We start from the raw sequence: 19,385 nt of genomic DNA, 5'->3' as shown, positions 1-19,385 counted from the left end.
CTGAGTCAAGGACGCTCCACCACCATAGTAGAGACAAGTTCATCACCTTGTTGCTAAGCCGCTGAGGAAAGCTTCAAAGTGTAACTATGACTTTACTTACAATTTTTATTTCGGTTTTGTGTGTTTCAATTTGCGAGTTGTGTAATTGGAGACATGAAATTTTCAGAATATTTTTATTAATATTTTTGAGATTTTCAGTTTATTATTGAGTTAATTTTGAGAATTCTTTTATGATGCATGTTACAATCTTGTGCCCTTTTATGTGTTTTGATAATTTTCAGAGTTAGGTTCATAAGTTTGCATGCTAGAATAACGGTAAGAGTTCTTGTATGTTTTCTTAATTTGCCAAGAGTAATTGTTATTTGTTAAGGCGCTGAGTTAAACAAGTAGCAATTAGTTCTAAAAAGTGGTAAAAATCATGCTTTAATGATTAAATGATTCTGGAAATTACGTGTTAAATTCTATGTGTAATGGTTAATTTGCACGTGTGAGTTGACTCAAGGGTTAGATAATACTACTAGTTAAGAGAATTACGCTGAGTGTTTTCAAAAATTAGTAGTATTAGGCTTGGTAAGGACTCTTCATTGTATATAGTTTTATTTGTTTTGTTTTTATTTTAAGTAGATTAGAAACCAAATTTCAAAACCCCCCATTTTATTCTTTTATTTGTTAATTGACCTTTTTGTGTAGGCGTACCCTACAATCCCCGGACTGAACGATCCCTGCTTATCCTATACTGACAACTACATTTTGCAGGGTTAAATTGTGAGGCTATTTCAGCCGCACCAATTTTTGGCGCCGTTGCCGGGGATTGTTAAAATCCCTTGCACTTAAAGTGTCATCGATTTTGTTGTATATAGAATGCATGCTAATTTTTGTACTACACTTGTGGAATGGTGACAAATTGCGATTTCGGTTATGCCAAGCTTTAATTGTGATTTAGTTTAAGTTTTATGAGTGTTACAAAATTAAGCATGTCTTTTATCATTGTTGTACAATTTGTAGAAGTTGTTTTTTCAAGCATATTGTAAATTGTATGTGTTTCATTTAGATTAATTTACTTAATTGTTGTAAAATTGTATGTGGATATGAATTCAGCTAAATACTTAATTGTTGTAAGTGTGTAAAATCGTATGAGTAGACAAGGGCCCTTTTGTTAATATTGGCCTAAACCCTTCATTAGTACCTTACTCAGGTCTCTTGAGGTTGAGGGCGGCCTTTATTAGCACTTGGAGAACGGTCTAACACATTAGTTAATTTCCCAGCTGAGTAAGGGGCGCATACGGATGGTGTCTTAGGTTGAGACCCTGGGTGATGGGTTCAATTGGATCTCAGAGATACTATAGAATGAGCGTAAACCACTATGTGGGAGTAGCCGATAGGGGCCTAAACCTCAATGAGGGAGTAGCCTCCGTAGTATCACTAAAATGAGTCCTCCCTCTCACTTACCTCTTAATCTGGCCATTCGGCCTTCTGAAACAAAGGAAAGAGACTTATGTCTAGGCGACTATCCCTATATCGTATCTCACCAATAGTAGTGGTTTCTATTGGGCTCGACTTACAACTTGGAATCAATTGAGATATTAACTATGTTTACAATAAACTAAAAAAAAAAAAAAAAAAAAAAAACGTGTTGTGTGGCATGCTTAAGGTATATTGGATCCTCTGTTCCAGTACCTAAGTATGTAAAGTAACTTAGAAAGTAGGAAAGACATAATGTTTGTATTCCTAACCTTGTATATGTTACTAACACTTGATCTGGTGAGTCATTTGTGGAGCACACATTGGAAGAGATACCCCTCGAGGAGGCACCCAAGGAATGAGCACGTGTGAACAAGGAGAAAAGTCCAGGCTGAAGGACTATAAATATTAAGCGCTGCATGGGAGGCAACCCATTTCAAACGAAGCGGTGAAGGAGCCATCAACGAGAGTTTGACATTTCTATCCCTTCACTTGCTTAGGTTGAATTGTACTTGGGTCTTTGTTTGTTTGTTTGTTTATTTTACCCTTCCCTTATTTTCGTAGCCCCCCATATTTAGGGTCTATATACCATACTTTTTGCCTACATTAAGACAATGTAGATTCTAAGTGTGGGGTGGGTTTACACCTTTATTTCAGTTAAAAAAAAAAAAGAAAAAAGAAGAAGTTGGTTTTATAGAGTCTTTTTGTGTGTTTGAGTCTTAGGATGCCTCTAATGTCTAGGATGAACATGTCTCTGAATTCATGGCTGAAGGTTTTGACAATCAAAATAGGACTTAATTGAATTCTGTGGTTAATCGACATTCTGATGCTTGTATGAAGATTTGAGATAGGATTGTAACTTGGTTCATTAAGCATGCTAGGATTAAGTCTAATTCATTTGACCCTAAGTGAGCTGTTGAGCTAAAATACTTTCTTTTTGAGTGCTTAATTGATAATTCTAGAATTTCATGGCTGTATTTGCAAAACCTCATCATTCTTTGAAATCCAATGATCATGTGCCATAGATTTTAATGGACTAGAGAGTACTAGAACTCGGCTGTTGTGACTGTCAAAACTTGTATGCCATAATATGCACTGATCCTGGATAGGATAGAAGGCATTAGGGTAACCACCATAGCCAAACAAGCATGTGTCCCCAACTGTGCCCGTCGTGGGACTCTTTAGAATGAACCCCTTTGAGCCTACGTTGAAAACCTTTGTTTCATCACCCTCACTACCCTACCATGAGCTTAGTACAGGATATCTCTACCCTTGTCTTAGGGACTTAGTAGAGCATGACATAGTATGTAGGGGTGACGATGAAAGACAAGTGTGGGGTGGGGAAAATCCAAGAAAAAAAGAAGAGAAAAAAAAAAAAAATTTGCCGTAAAAAAAAATGAAAGAAAATGAAAATGAAAAAGAAAGAAAGAAAAGCGGCAAAATAGAAGAAAAATTGAAAAGAAAACTCTTGGGAAATTGTTGAAGTGTGGTTTTGGACTTTCAAATTTGTAGAAGGCTCAAAGTTGAAAATTATGCCTTTGTCCATTCCCATGTTGGTTAGAGTGAAGGTTTGGCCCAAAACAATGATATTTGGTCTACAAAAATGATGACATAAGGTGGTCCTTATGTGCTCTGCTAGGTCCTTAGGATTTTTGTATCCTTAATCTTCATTTCGAGAACCCTAGCTTAGCCCCATTACAACCTGTTTTAAGTGCTAACTTGATCCTTGAGATGGGCAGTCTTTGGTTAGTGGAGTCAGGTACGCAGTCGAGCTTATGGTTTAGGTCCATTTGTGCACTTAGTCATTTCATGAGGTCTTTAATAATTCTTCACAAAATGCATTTATTGATGAAATATGCAAGCTGTTTGTTGCCTTACAATTTATTCTCTTGCATATACTTGAGAGTGAAGCTTTTAAGCATAGCCATTTCTGAGAGAAAAATCGAGAGTATGCCCTGTGAGTTTGGATTGGACTTGTTCGAAACATGCTATCATTCACTGTATAACTTAAGTTCTCCATATCTTGCTTAGTCATATGAATGTCACAGGTTTATTAACCACGGAATTATCTATGCAATTTTGATTAAGTGTTTAACGTGAAAGCCATGAGTTTGGAGTCTCTGAGACAACAGTTAGGGGAAGTAGAGTCATTTACTTGTTTTTTGTTGAGTCGTTGTTTTGTTTTGTATTTTTATTTTGCTAAGGGACTAGCAAAAGCTAAGTGTGGGGTAGTTGATAGCAGCAAAAAAGTGTGATAATATTAATGAGTATATGCTCCATTTTAGCCTTGTTTCTCCCTTAAGTTTCGTGTTTTGAGTCAACGAGTCATTTTAAGAGTCTTGTAGAGTGTTTGGCGTGAAATAGGCAGAAAACAAAAAATTCATGAAGAATCCTAGCTGGATCAGGATTCCTCACTGTCGACTGTTTTTGCGGTCTTTACATTATTTTAATTCCCTTTATTTTCTCTAGAAAATTCTGATATTCTCCTGCTTGTTGTAGGAAACGTTGCCTGGTTGAACTCTTGGAAACAGCAATGATGGAGTCATAAAATAAAGCATTAAGATATTTGACCAAGTAATGAAGAAGGGAAATAAAGGAGAAAAGATGTTTTCAGTTGAGGAATAAAAGAAAAAGATGTTTCAGCTGGAAAAATAAATAAGAGAAAGACATTTCAGCTTGGAAATTAAAGGAATTGCCCCATTATGAGAGGAGTTAAGGCCATAAAGAAGACGTTTCAGTTGGGAAAGCCAACCAATGCTCCCCTATAAATAGGCAACGTCCAGAACTAAATTTGCATCACTTCCCAGCCAAGATCACTTCCCAGCCAAGATCATTCCAAGACTACCCAATTCACTCCTCAAACCTCCATATCTTACAAGACCGTAACCACCATCCATCCATCAATCTACAAAGCTCTAAGGCGCTGAGTCAAGGACGCTCCACCACCATAGTAGAGACAAGTTCATCACCTTGTTGCTAAGCCGCTGAGGAAAGCTTCAAAGTGTAACTATGACTTTACTTACAATTTTTATTTCGGTTTTGTGTGTTTCAATTTGCGAGTTGTGTAATTGGAGACATGAAATTTTCAGAATATTTTTATTAATATTTTTGAGATTTTCAGTTTATTATTGAGTTAATTTTGAGAATTCTTTTATGATGCATGTTACAATCTTGTGCCCTTTTATGTGTTTTGATAATTTTCAGAGTTAGGTTCATAAGTTTGCATGCTAGAATAACGGTGAGAGTTCTTGTATGTTTTCTTAATTTGTCAAGAGTAATTGTTATTTGTTAAGGCGCTGGGTTAAACAAGTAGCAATTAGTTCTAAAAAGTGGTAAAAATCATGCTTTAATGATTAAATGATTCTGGAAATTACGTGTTAAATTCTATGTGTAATGGTTAATTTGCACGTGTGAGTTGATTCAAGGGTTAGATAATACTATTAGTTAAGAGAATTACGCTGAGTGTTTTCAAAAATTAGTAGTATTAGGCTTGGTAAGGACTCTTTCGATCCAAGCCTACATTAGAATGAATCAGATAAGTGGATTGATCCGCTGAGGCTTTTCATTTGAGCTCTTATCTAGGCATTAAAGATGGGCACATTTTTGTAGCATGTTGAAATGAATTTTCTGTTTTTACACTTAGTAATTTTCGAGTGGTATTGGTCTAGGTTAGGGAAGTCGATCATTGTATATAGTTTTATTTGTTTTGTTTTTATTTTAAGTAGATTAGAAACCAAATTTCAAAACCCCCCATTTTATTCTTTTATTTGTTAATTGACCTTTTTGTGTAGGCGTACCCTACAATCCCCGGACTGAACGATCCCTGCTTATCCTATACTGACAACTACATTTTGCAGGGTTAAATTGTGAGGCTATTTCAGCCGCATCACATATTCCCCCGTGATGGATGCTATTACGTTCCGCTATCTAATAAGTTTTGTGGTTTCAGAAAAACTTGATATGCGACTTATGGACGTTGTTACTGCATACCTATATGGTGAATTAGATACTGATATTTACATGAAAGTCCCAGAAGGGTTTAATTTGCCTGAAGCAACCACAAAACCACATAACATGTACTCAATCAAATTGAGACAATCATTATATAGACTTAAACAATCTGGACGAATGTGGTATAATTGTCTTAGTCAGTATCTACTCAAGGATGGATTCATTAATGATCTTATATGTCCTTGTGTTTTCATTAAGAAATCAGTCTCTCGTTTTGCAATAATCGCAGATGTCGACGACATGAATTTAATTTGAAGCTCTAAGGAGCTTGAAAAGACTGTTGAATATTTGAAACGTGAGTTTGAAATGAAAGACCTTGGTAAAACAAAATATTGTCTCAGTTTGCAAATCAAGCATTTAGCTAGTGGAATTCGTGTCCATCAATCAGCGTATATTGAAAAAGTTCTAAAGAGATTTGGTATGGACAAAGCTCACCCACTAAGCACACCAATGGTTATCCATAGTCTTGACACCAATAAAGATCAATTTTGGCCAAGGCAAGATGATGAAAATATTCTTGGTCCAGAAACACCATATCTTAGTGCTATCACTATGCCAAAAAATGCTTCATACCATACCCCTCAGACGACAGAAGACCTTTTTTCTGTTGTCTGATTTTTTTGAACGTCTTCAGACAACAGATTTAACTATTTATGTCGTCTAAATGGTATCAAAATCAACACCAATTCAACTTTTTCAAGTTTGTTATAATTTAGAGAATTCAGACAACAGATTCTGTTGTCTGAGTAAAGGGAAAAGTTTATCGGGACAAAATTTTTTTTTGGTTGAACGTACTAAAACTTAATGTGAACTATTTGCAAAAAAAAAAAAAAAAAAAAAAACAGCCGATGCCTAGCCTATACCGGAGTTTTCTCAACACTTAGTCAAAAAAACATGAAGTTTCTTTCTCAACCCTAACCACACGACAGCCGACCTCCTCTTCATCACCCTCATCCTCCGCCTCCGCTCCCATCCTCCTTCTCCGGCTCTGACGCCGGAGCTCCGCGGAACTCCACACTCCCGATCCAGCTTCTCTCTCTCCTTGGAACTTCCAACCCGTCTCGGCGTGAGGCATCTCTGCCTCTCCGGTCTTTCAAGCCCCACCCAGCCCACACCGCCGAGCTCCTTGCCCAGCAACCTGCAACTAGCAAACCAGTCTCCCGGTCTCCGGTCTCCGATCTCCACCTCCAGCCCTCCAGACTCCCTATCCAGCTTCTCTCCTTTCAACTCTGCAACTAGCAAACCCGTCTCCGGTCTCCGATCTCCGAGGTATCTCTCTCTCCCTCTCCGTCTTCTTCTCCTCCTGGACAGTCCACTCCTCCTCAGCTCCTCTTCTTCTCTTCTTCTTGACTTCTTATTAATCTGAGCTTCTGATTCTGATTGGTTTCGTGATATGTAAATTGTGTTCGATTTGTCATTTGTGGCTTTCGATTTGATATTGTATTCTTGTTGGTTTTGAACTAAGGTAATGGTATGGACGGATGGACCGTATGGTCAATTTGTTGAAAATTGAAATGGTTGAAAATTTGAAATGGGTTCGATACTTCAATTTCCTTTTGAGTTTTGACTCAGGGGTGGATTACAAATGGGTTTGAGAGTGTTTGACACTGACTGTTTGATAACTTGATTAGTTGATTTCCATTTTAATGATTTAATTAAGATAACTTCTTCTTGAATTGCAGACTTGCAGTTTGTAACTCGGTCACTGTCTCACTGAGGTTAGTGGTTAGTGAGGAGAAGCTCTCAGAAGCAGAAGCCACAAGCCCACAACTTCATTGAGAAACGATGAAAAAAAAAAAAGGTAAATACTTCATTAAATATTTAAATTTTGCTATTTTGATAATTGTATCGGCATTATTCTCATAATTGTAATTTTAGGTGTTACATATATGTGAATTATAATTGTATTGGCATAAATCATAATAGATTAATGGCATTCCAAGACAGCAGCTTTAGTCCATTTTTTGTAAGTGAGAAACCTGGGTAGTCTATGACATCAAATATGTACACATGGTTGTTTATTTTCCTAAACCAATTTGATTGAGATCTGTAGTAGCATGATCGATGTTTTTGGACTTCAAATGGTTGAAGGTCTGTTGTAGAGATTTTTAAAGTTTCTTTGAAGGGGGAATGTAATGTTTGTCTTACTCTTAACATGGATCATACTTATATGTGAGCAGGGAAGATTATACTAGTTTGATGAGTTTTTAACTTTTGATTAGTTGTTAATCTTGGTTTCTGTTTTGATCACTGCTGTTCTGCTGCAGATTTTGAAAATTAACAAGCACTCTGCTGCACTCCTCAATGGAAGACAAAGTCAGTTTGGTCGGGTTATTGGATCTCATGTTAAGGACGAATTGAAGAACTCAAATTGGTTTTGAACAGCAAACTAAATAGAAAAGGTAATTGGGAAATCCATATTTAGAGTTATGTGTTGTTGGTTAATTGTCCAGATTGTGATTTTGTTAATGATTTTGTGTTGTAAATTGCATATTGATACTTGGTCGTACTCAAAATCACATAATTGGTGTAGTTGAGGAGTTGACAATGCTCTGCTGACAATGCTCTTCTTGCAGGTTTGGATTCAAGCTGAATTGGTTTAGTGCTGATTGTTTTTTCTGGCTCAAGAGACAGGTATCATCGATCGTTTTTCTTTGCCTATTTCTTCCTATTTGATTCTCATCTTTTTCGTTTTCTTCTATTGCATCCCTTGATCTGTGTATATACTCATGGCATCAATCTTGTGAAAATATATACATGATATAGATTTTGATTCTTTTTTTTTTTCCTTCTATTGTTTCCTCTGTTCATATACTCATGGCATCGATCTTGTGAATATGAAGATCACGGGGATTATTGATTAATTTTGATTCTGACTTTTATGTTTATATTTGTTGAAATATATGCCCTTTCTGCTGTCCATTTTTAAGATTCCATTACTTCTGCTAGGTTCACTCATCTATCCTTCATAGTTGTCTTTAACTCTGAAAGAATAGAGTACAAAGGACATTTTGTGGTTTGGTCATTTATTCATGTGGGTCTTCTTTTAAGGTGCTTTTGATACTTGTTTAATATATGCATATATCTACTGTTACGTTACTATGCACTAGACTGGAGTCTTTTAATCATGGTCGAAGGTCTATTTGTGCAATCTGAATTTGTTGTATACTACATACTACTGATCATGTTTTTTTTTTTTTTTTTTGCTGTTGGTGCTATGTAGTGAAAGCTTGGAGTTAGGCTCATTAGGCAAGCATTAATTGGAAGCGGATGATTGGCTTAGCTCTAACTTAAACAAATTGAGGTAAGCATTTATAATCATCACAAAGTTCTTTCTTCATTTAATTTTTGTGAACTTTCTGTTCTAGAAGCACATGAATTATTGAAATTTTATACTTCTGGTTTAGCATGTTTCATTTTGTGTTATAGAATTGAATGTTCTTCATGGAGTGAACTATTTTCTACTAGAGTTAGGTTCTACTAGAATTGAATGTGTGGTGAAGTTGTTTAATAGTGATATGTACATTTTTAAGCTTTCTGAATTGATGGTGATAATATAGTTCCTAATTGTATAATGTGTTTATATATAAGATGGATAAATCATGGATGCATGCTGAAGAAGTCTAAGATGCTTGATATGGTTGGCTTTATCGACCCTGCACACACCGGTATAATTGGGTGTGGAAATCCCACTGAACGGGCACGGTCTATGTCAAATCGGTACATGTTAGGGAAACCGGGGCAAATATTTTTGGTTCCATATAACTCAGGGTATGTAATCAGTATTACTACAATGTTAGGCATGTTATATTGCTTGTTGATAGCTTCTATGTATAGATTTAATGGACTTATCAAAAAATAATTTTTACATCTTTTTCTATAGTGCTCATTGGATGTTGTCGGTGGTGAACCCGGATGAAGAAGTCGTGCATTTCATGGATCCGCTAAAAAGGCGACTTTGTGCTGGTGAATGGAAAAGTATTGTCGACAAGTAAGTCTGCTTCCCAAAGATTTTTTTTACCATATTGATCAGTTGATGTTGTTTCTTCATGTACTGAACTTGCTGCTTGCTAATTATAATTTTTGTGATCATCATTTTCAAGCTCTATTAAAATCTTCAATGCCCAAAAGGCTAGGAAAGGAAGGAAAATAATCCAATGGAAGAATCTTGCTGTAAGTTGGTTGGAATTTTTATAGTCTCCATTAAGTCGTACTTCCTCATATGGTTAATCTTAATTTATTATTTTCAGGGTATTCCGGAGCAAACTGATTCTAAGACTTGTGGTTATTTCGTCATGCGTTATATGAAAGAAATTGTGGAGGACAAGAACTTGGAGTATGCTACCAAGGTAAGAATGATCAACTGCATATAGGCATATTTCAGTTACTGAAAGTTACTGAACCTTATTATGTCCAGTAAATTTGAGAAGCAAATGCAGCAAGTCCAGTATAGGCATAATAAGGTTGATTTACTGGACTTGCTGCAAGTAACTTTGAGAAGCAAATGCAACATAATAAGGTACTGGACTTGCTGCAAGTAACTTTGAGAAGCAAATGCAACATGATAAGGTTCATATTATAGGCATATTTCAGGTTTGCTACCAAGTTATAATGGAGTTGCTGCATTTGCATCATAATAACTTGCTGCATTTGCTTGTTTCAGTGGGAAAGGAAATCAAATCTTGCTTACACACAGAAGGATATTGATGTGGTTCGAGCTGAATGGGCAAATCATGTTATGAAGTTCTAACTTTGGTTCTGTTTAAGGTAGATGAGTAGCACCAGGAATTGCTTTTGTGCATTTATATATAATTGATGGAAAGTGTTGATGAACCTAAATTATGCATGCAGTTGCTTTGCCTAGCTACTCTTTCTTTACCTTATAGGTTTTTGACTTAGTGCAATATTAGGTAAATGATCGAGATCGATGAGATGGTTTTTTGGTTCTCTTGATCATTATGTAACTGTTGGCTAGGTTTAGAGTTGGAACTATGGATTGTATTTTGGATGATGTTGATGCAATTAATGAAACGTAGCCATCATTTTCAATGCAGATTTTAGTCCAATTTTATGGTTTTGATGATTGTAAATGACTGATGTTGAAATGGTTGAAAGCCAACAGATATATGCAAGTTTATGTTGTATCAAGAAAATAGAAACAACAGAAACAAATGATCATCTGTTGTTTCTATCAAGTTCAAACAACAGAAAAGTAGAGTTTAAAGAGCTCTCAGACAACAGAAGTAGGTGATTGATATGTTGTTTCTATCACGTTCAAACAACAGAAAAGTAGAGTTCAAATAGCTCTCAGACAACAGAAGTAGGTGTTGATATGTTGTTTCTAGCACGTTCAAACAACAGAAAAGTAGAGTTCAAATAGCTCTCAGACAACAGAAGTAGGTGTTGATATGTTGTTTCTAGCACGTTCAAACAACAGAAAAGTAGAGGTCAAATAGCTCTCAGACAACAGAAGTAGGTGTTGATATGTTGTTTCTACCAACTTCAAACAACAGAACATAACTAAAACAATGGTTGAAAGTGCAAACAAACAACAGAAAAATGAGATTGAATACTACTTCAGACAACAGAAATTTGAGTAAGACTATACTCTAAGTGACATTCAAACAACATAAAAAAACTAAAACTGTAGTTGGAAACCAAATCTAACCACAAGAATCAAAATTATCTGTAGTCCAAACAAATCTCAAACAACATAACTCATGGTATAAATGTTGTTGCATACGAAATCAGTCAACATATAACTGTCGTTGTTCTTCAAATCAGACGACAGAAGCATCAACTAAGCTTAATATTGGTTCAATCAAACGACAGAAACAACAAAAACTCCGTCATCTTACATTAACTACATCGACAGTTATTTTTTGAATCCGTTGATGAAGTGAATTTCCAACAACATTAATATGTAGTTGTATGGTGTTTCAGACGACAGATAGACTCCGATTTTTCAATATTAGGTACTTCAGACGACAGATTACTGTCGTCTGAGTGCATTATCAACGACGGAGAATATCTGTCGTCTGAATGGCTTAGAGACGGCAGCCACCTAGACAACAGATTTTTACTTCATCAGACGACAGATCTGATCTGTCGTCTGAAGCATTTTTTGGCATAGTGTATTGGTGCTTTACTTTGTTTGGGCACAATGTACAAGACCGGACATCGCTTTTGCAGTAAGTGTGTTGGCAAGATATAGCTATGCTCCAACATTACGCCATTGAAAATGCATAAAAGATATTTTGCGCTACCTTCGTGGTACTACAGACATGGGTTTATTCTATGCACATAAATCTTTCAATGGTCCAACAATTGTTGGATATGCTGATGCAGGATATCTCTCTGATCCGCAAAAAGATCGCTCTCAAACAGGGATATCTCTCTGATCCGCAAAAAGGTCGCTCTCAAACAGGATATGTGTTTACTTGTGGAGATATAGCAATATCATGGTGATTAACAAAGAAAACACTGGTGGTAACTTCCTCTGATCACTCCAAAATAGTTGCACTGCATGAAGCTAGCCGTGAATGTTTTTGGTTAAGATCAATGATCCGCCATATTCGGAGTACTTATGATTTACCTACAGTAACTAACGCTCCAACCATCGTTCATGAAGACAATGGGGCGTGTATTGCTTAAATTAAGGAAGGATTCATCAAAGGTGATAAAACTAAGCATATTGCACCAAAGTTCTTCCACGCTCACAAGCTTCAGAAAAGTCAAGAGATTGAAGTTAAGCAGATCCGATCTAACGACAATCTAGCTGATCTCTTCACCAAATCCCTGCCGAAATGTAGTTTTCAGAAGCTAGTAAACGGTATCGGTTTGAGGCGACTCTCGAAGCTATCAAATGATGTAAAGCCAACGAGTCCTTGAGAATGAATAACACACATCTACATTTCCTCCTTACTATCTCTCTATATTCTCTGATTCCTGTCAACGTAAGTTTCTAGTTTATAACAAAACTGTGTTTTCATCTTCCTCCGCAATAGCAGTTTGAAAAGCTACAAAATTTAGCTTCTCAAAATCACGGTTGGAAAAATTCATAATTGACCAAAGGTTGATTTTTAGAGTTTTACCAAATAGGTCAATTCAGGCTCAAAAGTGCATTTAGTATGAAAAACACCTCGGGAAACAATCCCAATTAGGCCATAGTAAGCCAAATTTTCTGTCATTTGAAATTTTATGTCATGCAAGGCTTTTTGATTGAATGCCACTGACTGATGATTCCTAAGAAAATGTAGCAGCTCACAAGGGTTTCATTTCTATAACGAGAGCTATATCTCTAATCACAGACATGCCCTGTGACTGTTTTCCAAAGGTACCCTCCTCATAAAGAGCGGTTATGATACGGTGACGGAGTTCATATCTCAGATTATTATATAACAAATAACATTCAAATAAACATTACCCGAAGTAACGGAAGCTTATTCCTCCAAACAGTTCATCACTAAAGGTACATAAGGGTCTTGGACACACAGCCAAGAGGCAACATGCTTAGCCCTCTACTGCACACAACGCACACTAAATTTATAGAAACGCAACACCTAAAACATCTACGGGAAGGTTGGCCTCAGAGACCTGTGCTAGCCGCCGAGAACAACCCTGGAAATTCCAAAACATAGCTTCTTCCTTGACATCGTTGACAGAATTAGCCTCCTTGATGCTGTTCCTGTATGTCAAATAGAATAAATCAAAAACAATTGACAAATTGAAACTATTGGAGTAAAAGTGAACAGAAAAACTATAGAGGCAAACTGTAATAGAGTATTTTCATATGCCTGTACACTATGTGCCTATTAGAGTAAATAACCAATCAGGCGAATAGCAAGCTTTCAATAACAAACTTCTAAAACAAGCTATCTAAACTTATTTACACAAATTCGTGTTAGTTATTGGTTCTGACGATTGACTAGAAAATAAGCGCAAGGGGTAGAAGATTTGCCTTCCATCAACAAGCTTCAAACCTCGGATAGCTACACTTGACTAACAACCTGCCTAAGCAAACTACCCTTCACCACTAAGCAAACTCCAACACCAGTGAAAGCATAGGTGTAGTTTTGAACATAAATTTGTACCTAATAAAAACCACCAAATTACCAATTTACTGTTCCACTTTTGAATGAAGGAAAAATCTAAAACTGTCTAAGAGAGGGGAAAAAAAGGTCACAAATTGTTTGCTGCAGATAATTATAAAGTCCGGGTCTATTACATATCAGTTTAAGAAGTTGGATAATCTCTTAAGAGACAAGTGACCATTTAGCTGTCCATGAGCAGGGATACAAAACTGCATTATATATTCAGGCACAAAAGTGTAGACAAATACATCCATCAATATGGGCATGTAGTGTCTCTGCGTGTGTGTATATATACATGTGTGTGTGTGTGTGTGTGTTCCCAAAATGCTTTCTCAGTTCCTCATTTATGCACTAGATTTTATTTATTAATTTTTATTGGATAATCATAAATGCACATAAAACTATCTCTATATAGATCAGTCCAAACAATCAACTGCTGGGATTCTGCATGCATGCATCATACATACATACATACATATGGGCATGTAGCGTCTCTGCGTGTGTGTGTATATACATGTGTGTGTGTGTGCGCGCGCGTTTTCTACAGACCCAATTCAACTAAGTTTTCTCAAAGTTCTGAATAAAAATTCATTAATTCCGGAGGGACCTTGCTTTCTTTGTTTCAGTTTCCTATATTTGACTTTACGTTAGGTGCGCTATGTTTGGTGTTTGAGCCCTGCCCTTCAGCACAGTTATGTAATGCCAAATATATTTTACGTTAATTTTCATGCTTCAATATGAATTGAAGGAAGCAACTAAATAAACCTAAACAAGTTGATGCAAAAATGTTGTGGAAAAGCATGAGAAGCTAATTAACACCAGAAAATAAAATGATACACAGTTTGGCACTTTTTCTGAAACTCCTGTAAATGAATTATTCAGCTCATTCTGGCATGGGAACTTTTTGGAGTTAGTATGAAGAACATAGCATTGTTACTTTTGATATCTTACATGGGCTCTATATTCAGGTGATGCATATGAACATAGTATCCACACACACACACAGTGAAATATGTATTGCATCTATTGAAATGAATGGAATCTATTGTATACCACACATATTCAGGTAAGATACAATTGATTTTAATGCATGCATATACAGTCCAAGTTCAACTGTTACTTTCAGATGTTTGGCAAATGACGCTATTATCCAATAATGATGACCAAAGTGCTTAATTGTCTTACTTCCCAAAACATAAAAATGTATGTTGTATATCTTGTACGCGGTTAAACAGAAAGCATCATCTATTCATATATTCAAGTGATGAATATGAAAGTACATAAATCAATAAACGGCGAAATAAATCAAAGAAGAGAAAAGCTACCATAGTACTAGCGCACGAGGGAACTGTTGAGGCATCAAGTATCTGTGGCAGCTAATTTCGGCGGTACGACTTGTGGGGATGGCGATGGCGATGCACCGCGTGATGGCTAGTAGTAAGCACTCTGCACTTGACATCCAAGACATCGCTATCCTCAGTGGCAATTATTTCAAATTCAAATTTTATCAGCATAACATAGGGTAGATAACCCAACCGGGGGATTCCAGAGCCATCGAGAGCAAGTTGGACTTTTTGACCTCCTAGATAGAGAAAACTCCACTCAGCTATGTTCCCAAAACCACCAGGCAACAGTGGCAGCAAGGGCAGAGGTTGCATAAGTTTGGAAGAATCACATTCCTGCGACAAGAGGACAACTTGTATCTCTTGCTCAACCTTTTCGTCAAAAGCTCTATATCCTCCCCTGTTACAGGCGAAGATTAGGTAACCCTCATGGGCACGTTGCCGCAACTCGATTAGCAACATTTCAGCATCATCGAATGCATTCCTTAAATCAGAAACGTCTACCTCTGTCCATCCTTGTTCGGGCCGAGTGACGTCAAACCGCAAAGCTCCGCCACACTCCCGAGCCCAACGAAGGATATAGGGACCGGCTACTAGATATTCAAAGTTAATTTCAGGTAATAGAGCATCGCGGACGACGGGATCACAGGGAGGCAGCTCCAGAGGCAGCCACTTTGACTGATCAGATTCTAAAACCTCGAAAGATTTGCAGGGGTTGAATGGTGTAGTTAACTGCCGCGTCTGCCAGCTCTCCCTAGAATAGGAACGGTCACGGAATTGATAGAGATTGCCTTCCACTATTATCCGCGACGTCCGCTCCAAAAGTTCCTTACTCAAGCTTTCTGTGTGAAGTTCCCTCACCTGTGTCTTATGTTTCTCCTCCGAAGTGGTAGAATTTCTCCAGATTATTTCTGAAAACCTGCTCGCTGCTGCCGACGCTTCTCTTTTCATTCCACCCATCGTCGCCGCACCCCGCCGCACGCAAAGCCTCATCGCCGCCGCCATTCAGATCCCCAATTTTCGACAACCTTAGGGTTAGGGATTTCAATTTGCAATTTTCTTTCTTCGCTTCAACTCTCCAACAATTCCTTAAATATCCCGATCCAAACCGCCCGGCCGTATATTTTTGACACGTCGCCAACTGTTTTCTTTTTCATATATCATTTTGCATATATTTCATACCACTGTTCTAAAACTCGGCCGCCCAGGCCGCCTAGGCGCCGGGCGGCAGCAGACCGAGGCGAGTAGTGGCAAATCGGAGTCCTTAGGCGGATAGGATTTGGGCGGCCGCCTAGGCGGCCTGGGCGTCCGACTGGGCGTTCTGGGCGGTCTGGAAGTTCTGGGCGGGCGGGCGGCTAGGCGGTTTCTTCCTTCTTCTTTTTTTTTTTTCCCCTTCCCGAATCCTAAACTCGACATCGGCAAACCCATTCGAACCCAGAACTGAAAAAATAGACCGGAGCTTTTATTTGCTCTCCTCACCAAGCTCCCGCGCTTCTGCTCAACACCTCCACCGGAGCTCCCCAGAGCCACCGCAGCTCCCCCCAAGCCACCGTAGCTCCACGCCTCTGTGCCTCTATTCTTGGACTCTTGGTAATGATTTATTCATTCTGTTAATGAAGAAATCAATGAAGAGAGGAGGTGGAGATGGTGGCTACTGGTTTCGCAGAGGAGAGAGAGAGTGAGAGAGAGAGAGAGAGAGATAGAAGGGAGTGAAACTGAATGGGGGTGGTTAATTGTACAACTTGTGGCTGTATTTAGTTGGCAGAGAGAAGGATATGATATAATGGGCTCATGGGCACGTGTGCAACAGGAAGTATAATTGCATTCTGCTTTTTTTTTTCTTTTTCTTTTTTCTGTTGGATAATTGAATAATGAATACAACTTCAGTTCTACCTCTAGACTCTAGAGGTAGCAGATTAATTAAATAAAGGGTCCTTGACCAAAAGCCCGAAAATGAGCCAAAGTTATCCCACTTGCCCCATCAACAGATTTTTACTCCCACTAACCCAATTTAAATTAAAATGACAATTTTACCCTCGCCTTAATTAATAAACTACAGAATGCCACTCTATTTTATCTTTCATCTCTTTCTCTCTCTCCACTCTCTCTCCAGCACGATGCCCATGACGCCGGCCCCCTCCCTCCCAGTCGCTACTGGGTATGCCGCCATCGCCGTGGAGCAAGAAGGAGTTGGTCCTCCCGGAAATCGACATCGTCCTCCTCACTCCTCCTCCTCCTCCTCCGCCGTAACCAGCCTCCTCTCCTATCTCCTCGAACCCGTTCAACGTGTTCGCGAACGGCGGCCTCCGCTGGTGGCTGCCGCCGAGATCGGCGTCGGAGCGGGCGCGCGTGAGAGTGATCAGGTGTTGGTTTGTTTTACGAGATACGGAAAGAGGAGACCTGAGGGAAATGGCGCAGGTTCGGGGATTTGGGGCACCATTTCGGGTTCGGGCGAGGAGGACGACCCGAGACCCGAGTCTTTGGAGTGGGGGAGCCATGAGTTTAGTATCGGCGACGATGAGCTTCGTAGAAGCATAATGATGATGGGCCTGAGAAACCCCGAATCTCAGACTCCTTCTAAAACCCTAGAATACAACTGAAATTCAGGTCTGGAGAGAAGAGGGAAATGTGAGATAGAGGAAACGGAAGGGAATGGAATATATTTTATATGGGAGGGAAAGGGGGAGATGTAGGGATCAGATCTGAGCCGTTGGTTCAGTGTGGAGTGGGAGGGAGATGGGAGGGGGCGTTGATGTTAAGGGCGCGTTTGGCAGAGTGGTGGTGCTGCCTCAAAAAGTCGAAAAGCGTTTTGTGCCTTTTGGGTTGGTCGGATGGAGACTCGGCGTGAGAACAGTTCAAACACTTGGCCTAACACACATGTGATGTGGGATGTGCCCCCTTCATTATCTCCTTGTTTGGGGGGCAATAGACGGCTATTGGGGGGCAATAGACGTTTTGAATTGATGTAATCTCCTTGTTTTTTTCTGTAATCAAAGTTTTATTTGTCTAAATTTAGGGAGATTAGTTCCCATTCTGGCAACTGAAAGTCCTATTGAGGGGCAATAGGAGTCTATTGGGGGCAATACATGGTTGATAGTCGTCTATTGGGGGCAATACATAGCTGATAGTCATCTATTGGGGGGCAATACATGGCTGATAGTCGTCTATTGGGGGGCAATAGACGTCTATTGGGGGGGCAATAGACGTCTATTGGGGGGCAATAGACGTCTATTGGGGGGCAATAGACGTCTATTGGGTGACCGAAATCCGGCGACAGGATTCCGGCGAAAGTTGGCCGGAATCCGGCGAGGTTGGCCGGAATCCGGCGAAGTTGGCCGGAATCCGGCGGCCGGTGACCGGATTCCGGCAGCCGGTGACCGGCTCAGGCGAAGTCTCCCATGGTTTCTCTCTCTTCTATTTTTTTTTTCTCTCTCTCTCTAAGTAACAAGGGGGTGAGGGTAAAATGGTATTAAAAAAAATTAAAAACAAAAAAAAAGGTATTAGGGAAGACTCCCTTAGAGTGTATTGGGTAAGAGAGAATTAAAAAAACTTAATGGGGTAAGTGGGAAAAAAATCCCTAAAAATGGGGTAAGTGGACAAAATCCCTTAAATAAATGGTTAATTAAATAAATATTTAGTTTATTTTTTTCTTGAGGATGAATGAAGATAAAAATTTAGTTTATTATCCTTTATATATTTTTAATTACATAAATAAAACCTATAAAAATAAAATTAAAATTAAAAAATACAAAACCGCCTAGGCGCTCCTCCCTAGCCCACCGCCCGACTAGCGCCTAGCGATTTTTCGAACCTTATTTCATACTCCATATTAGGTTTTAAGGGTGTGTCCAAAAATTGTTTTGCAAAACAAAAATGAGAAATTAAATTCTGTATTTTCTGGATTTGAGAATGCGTTCGGTGGTAAAATTTCAAAATAGTTTTCTGAAAATGAAAAACAGAAAACACGTTTGGTATAGAAAATTTACATAATATACACAAATGACAATTTTACTTAAAGAAATAAATATAACTGTTAATAATTTATTCCTCATGTTATCTTTAAAACAAAGTTGTCATCATATCATCATATAATCCCGACAAAAATTGAATGAAAAATTTATTATCACCGAACAATCTAAGGGTGAGGGATAAAATCTTGCCACAAGTCTTCTGCAATTTCATTTCTAACATTAGTCATCTGTGCAAGGTTCTCTTGTGACATATCTAAGTTCGCCGGTGTACTGTTTTCCTCCTCAAAAATCATATCTTCTACATCAAAAGCTTCAAACAATCTGTCGCGACGAGCTTCCTTCAGAATAAAATTGTGTAAAACACAACATGCAATAGGTATACGCCGTTGCCTTCTTGGAGGATAATTAGGCATATATTTTAAAATTGGAAAACGCGCTTTCAGTACACCAAAACATCGCTCAATTACATTTCGCAATGAAGAATGTCTGTAATTGAACAACTCCCT

At 38.3% G+C, this 19,385-nt stretch overlaps 2 protein-coding genes across 2 annotated transcripts; one reads left to right on the top strand and one right to left on the bottom strand.

Moving 5' to 3' along the window:
* Nucleotides 1-9,094: 9,094 nt before the first annotated feature.
* Nucleotides 9,095-10,521, top strand: LOC121052026. The gene is made up of 5 exons (XM_040515863.1): nucleotides 9,095-9,243; nucleotides 9,356-9,463; nucleotides 9,576-9,645; nucleotides 9,723-9,821; nucleotides 10,136-10,521. The coding sequence occupies exons 1-5, from the start codon at nucleotides 9,101-9,103 to the stop codon at nucleotides 10,220-10,222; spliced, it is 507 nt and encodes a 168-aa protein (XP_040371797.1). The 5' UTR covers nucleotides 9,095-9,100; the 3' UTR covers nucleotides 10,223-10,521.
* Nucleotides 10,522-12,733: 2,212 nt separating this feature from the next.
* LOC112192574 lies at nucleotides 12,734-16,663 on the bottom strand. The gene is made up of 2 exons (XM_040516382.1): nucleotides 14,891-16,663; nucleotides 12,734-13,159 (listed from the first exon to the last, which is right to left on the bottom strand). The coding sequence occupies exon 1, from the start codon at nucleotides 15,911-15,913 to the stop codon at nucleotides 14,942-14,944; it is 972 nt and encodes a 323-aa protein (XP_040372316.1). The 5' UTR covers nucleotides 15,914-16,663; the 3' UTR covers nucleotides 12,734-13,159; nucleotides 14,891-14,941.
* Between the last annotated feature and the right edge of the window lie 2,722 nt (nucleotides 16,664-19,385).

Source organism: Rosa chinensis, chromosome 3 (genome assembly GCF_002994745.2).
Source record: "Rosa chinensis cultivar Old Blush chromosome 3, RchiOBHm-V2, whole genome shotgun sequence".
NCBI lineage: Eukaryota > Viridiplantae > Streptophyta > Magnoliopsida > Rosales > Rosaceae > Rosa > Rosa chinensis.
This window is presented reverse-complemented; position numbering and strand designations above follow the sequence as displayed.